General features: G+C 42.9%; 1 protein-coding gene and 1 long non-coding RNA gene across 2 annotated transcripts; both read left to right on the forward strand.

The window, feature by feature from the left end:
• Positions 1–669: 669 nt before the first annotated feature.
• Positions 670–2799, forward strand: tap (target of Poxn). The gene has a single exon (NM_079400.3). The coding sequence runs from the start codon at positions 781–783 to the stop codon at positions 1975–1977; it is 1197 nt and encodes a 398-aa protein (NP_524124.1). The 5' UTR covers positions 670–780; the 3' UTR covers positions 1978–2799.
• Positions 2800–7762: 4963 nt separating this feature from the next.
• On the forward strand, positions 7763–8353 carry lncRNA:CR45688 (long non-coding RNA:CR45688). Its single transcript, NR_124968.1, has one exon. It is a non-coding gene; the product is annotated as a long non-coding RNA:CR45688 (long non-coding RNA).
• The last annotated feature ends 290 nt before the right edge of the window (positions 8354–8643 follow it).

Consider the following 8643-nt stretch of genomic DNA (forward strand, 5'->3'; position numbering starts at 1 on the left):
ACAAAGTCGTAATGATCCGAAGATATCATATTAAACAAAAGTATTCCCTATTTCAAATAATTTTTGGATTTATCCTTAAACTAAGTGATTTTTACAAAATATATAATAATATAATATTTCTTCTTTTAATTTAACTATAATATAAAGCATATCTTAAATTGACCAACAATACTACTCATTCATTAATATAAATATAATTAAGTTTAAGCTGTGCAGTAAGCACATTGTATTTAAATAACCCTAGAGGAAGGGTATGACTATAGAGACGAGCTTTGATGATGCCGTTGGCGACACCGCTGATCCTCGGACGCAGACATCCTTCCGATTGGCCTAGAGAGCACCGCTCGCAGCGAAGCGTGAAAAATGCTCGTATTTTGACTGGTAGCGGCGGCCCGCAGAACGAATCTCCATCTCCAGGAAGTTCACCCCGCTGCAGGCAGTTCTAGCTAGACGACGTTGGTGTGTGAGTTGGCAAAAGCCACCCCCGGGCGGCAATCACGGCGCATATCTGTTGGGATTTGTGTCGGGGTTCTGTGCTCTCTACTTTGCGCTATGGCGCCGCCACGACCGACGACAATGCGCCGAGGGTTGATGCCTGTTAGTCCGGACCCAAATCAGCGGGCTTAATGGCTGGCCGGGCACATAAAACCGGTGCGCACTCCTCGCCAGCTTTTAGTTGGTGCGGGCACGCGAGACGCGAAGAAACAACTCTCTCAAAGCGGAAATCGTAAATCGGAAATGTGCTAAAGGATATACACACCGTGATACAGATACGAGATCATGGCCGCCTGCTACAATGCCTATAGCGCTGGATCACAGTCCTTCGAGTTCGACGAGGACGACGACGACGCCTCCTTCGACAGTGGCTACGAGAAGAGTTTCGAGACGGAGGCCCAGTTGAGCTCACGACGCCGCTTGGACTTTGGCACTCCGCCGACTCCGGCGATCCCGCAACCGTACTCCGGCGGCACCTGGGACGCCGTACCGCTCAGCTCACCGCCGGCGGGCTTCGTGGGATTGCTCGATACGAGCAGCAATCACAGCACTCGGAGCGGCAGGACACTGGTCGAACATCTGAACAGTCGGGCCACGAATGGCGTCTTCGATCCGCCATTGACCAGTACGCCGGTGAAGTCGCCAGAGGATCCCAATGCGCCGCGACCGAAACGCAAATATGCCGTCGGCAAGAACAGAGTAACTCGCTCGCGCAGTCCAACCCAAGTGGTGAAGATCAAGCGTTTCCGCCGCATGAAGGCCAATGACCGGGAGCGGAATCGGATGCATAACTTGAATGATGCCCTGGAGAAACTACGCGTCACTCTGCCCTCGCTTCCCGAGGAGACGAAGCTGACGAAGATCGAGATTCTGCGATTTGCGCACAACTACATCTTTGCCCTGGAGCAGGTGCTGGAAAGCGGAGGTTCAATCAACCTGGATCTGGAGAAGCTGCAGAACTTCACGCTGAGTGGTGAGAGGATTACCAAGGAGCTCTTCGATGCTCTTTTCGTGAATCCACAGCCGTATCCCTTGTTCGGACGAATGTTCCCCTATGGACAGGGAATGGCGCCTCTTGCACAGCACCAGACTGCTCCAGCATCGCACGCGGAGCAGCCGCCGGCGATGGGTGGCTTTCAGCACGGCATGGACTATCCGCAGCAGCCACCAGGATTCGACTTTACAGGCAGCATGCGGTTTTACCACCAACAGCAACAGCAGCCGCATCAGCCTCACCATCTGCAGCCTAATCCCCAGCAGGAGTCCAGCCCGCAGCAGTTCTCGCAGGAGAAATACGATCTGTTCAGGGGATCCTTCGATGCAGCTGCCAATCTTCATTCTACGAACTTGGATTCTGGGATTCACCAGCAGAGCAGCTTCTACTCGCAAACACCGCCATGGAAGGACTATCCGGAGGATCAGGCACACGTGCATCCCGTTCCACATCAACACAGCTACAAAAACTTCGCCCCGCAGGTGTAGCACAGTTTTGTGGGCCAAACTACGATCTTAGGGTTTTCAGCGTGATATACTAAAAGATTGCCGGAAATTGCAGGAAACTGATCAAGGGGAATTCCTCTAAGCGATTTGCCCTTGACTTACTTTAAAAACATAACTAAAGTAACTTATGGGTCCTATCTCGGGATTTCCCTTCCTTACTTTTCTCAACTTTCCTGCAATCCGTTGATATTGGTAATAAGCGAGGCACCTAATTGACTGCTAAGATTATCATCAAGTTTGAAAATGAAATATCTTTAAAAATTGTATATTTCACACTTGCGCTAATCTTTGAACTCAATTAGTTTCATGTTATAGAGGGATCCTCAATAGATTAACCAATTTAAAGTCAAACATCCAAAGTTAAGCTTCACGAACTCATTATTAATTCATATGAATTCCCATTATATTTGTATTCATTGGCTTCCTTCTTGCGGATCTCTGGTGAATATTTGAATTAAAAGTGCTTAGGGTAATCAATTTTCCAAAAAGCACTCTTCTTCTCAACATATTCGCATTCTTCTTGACTATATAGTACAAATCGGTTGTCCATTTAGTGTAAGCGATACGTACCTTGCCATTCTAGATTTAAGACCTATCTATAAGGATTCTTAAAATGAACCAGGTATTAGCCATAATTAACTGTACAATCGATTAAGTGTATGTAGGTTATGCCAGATTCTATATCAGTTATTGCAATGCAAGGAAAGCGAGCTAGTCAGGGCCAGAACTTTAAGGTGATAAGATTGAATTTCGATGTAAAACCATAAAGATTTATTTTTGCAAATAAAGTTGACGATCAAAACGAGCCAGAAAATGGTTTTGCGAGTGGGAAGAATGGACGAACTCCTGGACAAAGTCAAAAATAGTAGCCAAAGCAAACAACCCTGGAATCAGTGTACCGCTGTGTGCGGATTTCAGGTCCCAAACAAAGGACTTAAATTCAAATAAATATTGTATATTGCAGGGCACATAAAACGAATGGCTTTGTGTGTGTGCACTGCAGCTTGTTCTTATCGTAGGGGGCACTTTTCGCCCTTACAATTCGACATGGGGTGAGTTCAAGTAGAAACCGAACTCGAACTCCCGGCTCGGCCTTCATAGCTCGAACAATGGAAGATTGCCGTCACCTGCCACACAATTACAAAACGAATGTACCAACAGCAGCAGTCAGGACCAAACAGGGAATCCTGAAACATGAGCTGTGAGCCAGTGGACCTGCATGAATGCCACTCAAATTATTTAGTTGAATGAACCGAACCGGCAAGAGTCGAGGGAAATGCTTTACTGCTTTACTGCCTAACTGGGTAACAACTGACTGACTGACGTTTTCCGTTACGAGAAAAGGGTAAAAAGGTGGTAAAGATGCTGGAAAGCCGGTGAGGAATTCGCAATCTCAACTGAAGATTACAATAAGACAGTCTTATCCGTTAATAGAGCTGTCATACTGCAAAGCCTTACATTCAAAGGTTTTAAAGTTTTAAAAAAAGGCGTAGGTTTGCCTAATGCAACGTAAATTGAATATTGGGAAAGCAGGATATCTTTATCAGCAACTTGTATGATTTAATTTCAAATATCAACTACTAACCACCACTTTTAACAAAAAGATTTAAAATTACATATTATTCGTATGCATACTCCATTAGAATTTATATTCATCATTCAAATATCTTAGAAATAATTTTAGGTCTAGCCATCCTGAGCATTCAACTATGTTTAAGTTAACTAGATATATTTGCTGTCGGTAAAAGATTCGCTCATGGTTAGTTATTGGGGTTATAAGCGGGAATTCGTCAGTTTTTCCACAACTAAGCCGGCGTTTGTCATTTGAGCAGCTTTGTTGGAGGTGTCGGGATTTATCTTTGCAATAATCATTATTATAGACCGGCATGGGTCCTGGGTTCTTTGGTCCTGTTGTGCTGCAAAGGCGCAAATACGCAGCGGGTGAGCCAGCTAAGCTGCATTCAATTTCTGGGACCCACTCGCCTCTCCTCGAGGGTTGAGGATGAGGATGAAACCTGGCCCGGATGGGACTCGCATCATTAGCGGACGGGGTGGCTGCGTTTCGATGGCTATCGGCGGATCAATGACGACATCTATGCCCTGACTCCCTTGCCCGAATGCTAATGCACTGCGAGGCTGGAAAAACAATTTGGCGATGGCCATAAGGCGATAAGGCAACCAAAATGGAAACAAATTGCCATGGACATGCTAAAAGGCGCAAACACAATGGATTGGCATCTTCGGCTGCGGCAAGTGCAGGTCCTTGGAGAGCGATTCATATGCGGTCCGATGAGATTGCACAAAGGACTTCGGCTGGGTCGACTAATGGCGGAGGGTTCGACTTGCAGATACCTAACCAAATCAAATTTCTGTGTAAATATACAGGGATTAGTCCACACGGAGAAAACACAAGGGGCCATTTCATACTCTTCCCTATCAAACCGAACACGGAAATAAGGCTGCTTTCTTTGAAGTTTATTTTATCAATTTATAGTATAGATTTATTATTATTTTCCATCAACTTGTATTTTAGATTAACTCAAGCATGAAGAAAAGTAGGTTTAACTGAGGACTCTTCTTTTTTTGTAAAAGATGGATAAATTATCAAGCCATTTGTTTAAAAATTTATTTTATTTGAGTACATGAATTAAGGTAATGTGAAATTTTTATGTGCATTGTCGTTCCTTTTGGTGTTCTAAAACCTTATTTTTGGTTACTCTCAAAGACTTGATGAGAGTCAGAGTTCAACCCTTGGAATGGAAAGCATGAAATATTAAGATCATATATCACACCGTTCCTGACGACACAGCTCCAATTTGTACTTGCCCTTTTGCGATTCCCATTTCGCAAATCGAATTTTATTTGCCGAATTGATTGTTTTACGCCTTTTTAGCAAGACGTTGGCACACATTTTTTTAACCCTTTGCCGGTGCACGTGGTTATTGCAGCCCCGGATCCATTGTTTATTACCCCTTTTTGGTCCTGATCAAACATTGATGGCAGAGATTCGCTCTGGTGCAATAGCTACACGTTCGCTTTTTAGCGGCAAGTTGCTCGACCTTTTTGCCCATTCATTGCCCTGCTCGAATTGGTTTATCTGTGAAATCTTTGACGTCCTCTGGTTGTTGTTTTTTGTGAGCCTGAACCTTCCGGGGTGTGCGACCTCGTCGTATACGTTACTGTTCCGATTCGAAAAAAAAAAATATCCATGTGTGCCCTACCTTTGTCGCTTTCGAGTTGTGTGCTCATCTAACCGAAAAACATTGGATAAACAAACAGCCGGCTCGAGTATTTTGTTACACTTAGTGCTCGTACCGAACAGGACCTTTTCATTTCTCTATTTTTCAGTATCCGTGGAAGGAAGCCAATCTGTCGCATTTGTGTGCAATCTCTCCCTCGACTGATACTGTAAAATGTTATGCAAGCGCTGATTTTTAATCCGATCAGAGCGGTTTTAGTCAAATTTAAGCAGATTTATGTCACATTGTTGAGCCAGAAAGTGGTACGCAGCGAAGGGAAAACAAAACGAAAATGTTAACACATGTAAATCAAGAATCAGATAACTATATAGTGCATGTTCCTCTATTAGGCAAATCGAATTGAGATCATGTTCCTGCCCACTAACGATAGGACCATAAAATTCGATTAAGGTTGCGGAAAATTATTTGAATGAAGGACAAAACAGAAGGTCCTGTGGGTTATTTCAGGGTACTTTATAAATATTGAATATTCTAGCGGTTTTTGACATACATGATCACAGAATTCAAATTTGATTTTTGCTATAGATTAAACCTGTTTAAATGGTATTACATTATGAAATGGTTACAACCCAACCATTTTGAGCAAGTAATGAAAGTCATTAAAAATGAACAAATTTTTTTTTTAAATAGCTAGACTTAATTCGAGCGTAATAATTCCTTCGTTGATCTTAAATTACAACTGAGGTTCCTCTGTAAAAGATAAATGGTCTTACACATGACTGATTATTAAGAGAACTTTTCAAAATCAGTTTATCAAAAAGCCAAGCAGTTTTCCAACCCCATATAAGAACAATTTTTCAATTCCAGTCACATTCGCATTCTGGGACTGTGCCAAGAAAAAAAAGGAATTTCAAATATATTCCTTTTCCAAATGAATAAACTGTTAGACAAACAATACATTAAACTTTACAACTTCACACCCGCCGCCAGTGTACGCGAAACATTAGCATTTGAGGAAGCACCCTTTTACTAGGCTGAAAATGGAAAAATCCTGGCAGCAAGGAGTGGTTCATGGTGGGTCATGGACATGGTATGGTAGCTGTACCACAAACGATGAGTTGATTGTTATGCAAATGAGCTTAGCCAGAAACCAGCAACCGGCGACCAGGACGAAATGTGAGAGCCCAACCCCAGATTTCGACTCGGATCCGGGTGCAGTTCATCAAGTGGTCATAAATTTATAGGTAGTTTGCAGACGCGCGAAGCTGCCTAATTACTATGCAGCGCCATGTGCATAATGAAGCTGACATTTCTAATTTATGGTTGATATTTGTTAATTTTTTTATATTCGTTGTGCATAAATTGAAATCGGAAGGTTGGCACTAAAATGTCGTCAAAACAACGGTTTCATGCCCAGTTATTGTTAAATGTAAACAACGGACACGGCACGAGCGATTTAATGGGGGTTACGGCGGAGAAATCCTTTCCTGATCCTAAGCTGACGCATCCTGGTAGTTCCACTTCCGGCTTAGAGCAACTATTCGCGCGAAAATCCCGCGCTAATTCCGCCATTGTGTGGGCTTCCGCACAAAAAGAGGAAAATTCGGGGAAATATGCGAAAAATCCTCGCAAAAAAAAAAAATTGGCGAAAATTACCCCGAAACGTAAATGGAAAGCAGAACTAGTAGTTAACTGCAATTACACAACCCCTAAGTCCTTTTTTATGGCCCTGCCACCTCGAAAAGCGACCGTTATGATTACTTGCCACACTTTCCTGCCCCGCTTTTCACTTTTTGGTATGCACGCAAGGGCCTCTCACTATTTGTCGCTCAATCGGGAGAAGGAGGAGGTCCTGCAGCAAAGGAAATGGTAATGGCCGGGCTCAGTCATTAATTGTTAGCATTGTTTGCCGCCTCGTCAGCCGGACATCTGGCTGTCTGACACTAGCTGTCAGAGAATTGAATCTGGGGTAAAAAGTCAGTTTCTAGACACCTGCATACACACGATGGATAGTGTGTGTAATGCAAATAAATCGTTACGAAATCGCATTGTGAGTCCGATAAAATCTATAGCAATATTTCTATGTCGTTTTTAAAGACAATATTCTGAGAAGATCAATAAGTTGTTTGATCATGAATTGTGGTATTTATAATTACAGAGTTGATGAAGTATAAATGATTTTATTTGGCTAGAATGAAACCTAAAACATTGAACGTGTGCTATTCACTGGGTAAAATTAAGATAGACTATCCTACGTGTCTCCTATGCTCCACTAGATTATATCTGTAAGTTAAGCCCTTGGCGCCCCATAAATACAATCTGTGCTATCTATACTATATAGTCCTATATGTATCAGTGGTATTAATTCCAGATTACCATAGCTTCATGCCTTGATGATTGGCGCCGCGAATGACTTACAAGCGGACCGCTTTGGCACTCGAATTTGTAGTGTGATTTATGAGGATGACACTGGCATCATCAATCACTGTTCAAGTGGAAGGTGATTTAGCAAAACATACAAAAAAAAAAAAACCGAGACTGCAGGGAAATGACAATCCAGGTTAGTTAGGCTTTATGTAAATTTTACTAGTAAGGGAAACAAGTTTAATTACACTCCATCTCTGGGGAGGAGGACGAGCAACCCCCAAGTGCAGTTGAGTTGACCCGGACAACACTTGATTCGCTGTCTTGGGTTGTTGATGTTGTTTCGCTTTAAAAAGTTATAAAAATAAGTCGACGGAGAGTGGCAGCAGCAACCCTCGGAGTTCATTCTGCACCCTTTGATTTTGGCCAGGATCGGGAATCGGGGATCGGGGCAGGACCAGCATCATCCCCTGTTTTCCCGCCCGTTCTCTCGTTCGTTGCCAGGGGCTAATGAGCGCCGCACATTAGTTTTAACAACATTTATTATTTATGGGTTTTTCCCTCCTCCTGTCCCGCTCACCCTCAATGCATCCGCATGCCGCCTCTCTCTCTCACTCTTTCACAGAATTCTTACTTTTGGACGTTACATTTTCACTTGCCTGCATAGTGACGCAGTTTCCAAAATGAACTCTTGGAAATGGGAATTTGAAATTACTACGAACGCGGCAAGTTTAATTGGAATTTCGAATCCGGAGCGGCTCGTTAACAACTTGAGTCAGGATCTGGGGGTACTCAAAACGGCTCGCAGGCGGGCGAAAGGATAATGTGATAGTATGATTAAGTGGTTTCTTCGATTAGTATAAGCTATAATGCAAATTAAAAGCAAGGTCATGCAACTTTACTTTCAAATCTCAATTGATTTCTTTGGTTAAGTAATGTTTTGATTAAATTTTGTATGTTAATGATTCAGTTAGTATTCTTATTACAAAGCATATCAGCTCAATTAAGGTTCAATATAATGCAGATATATAATCAATAAATTCCATCGCTACTGATCATAGCCGCATTTTATGTCCACACCTTC

The sequence above is a fragment of the Drosophila melanogaster genome, chromosome 3L (assembly GCF_000001215.4).
Source record: "Drosophila melanogaster chromosome 3L".
In the NCBI taxonomy this organism is placed as follows: Eukaryota; Metazoa; Arthropoda; class Insecta; order Diptera; family Drosophilidae; genus Drosophila; species Drosophila melanogaster.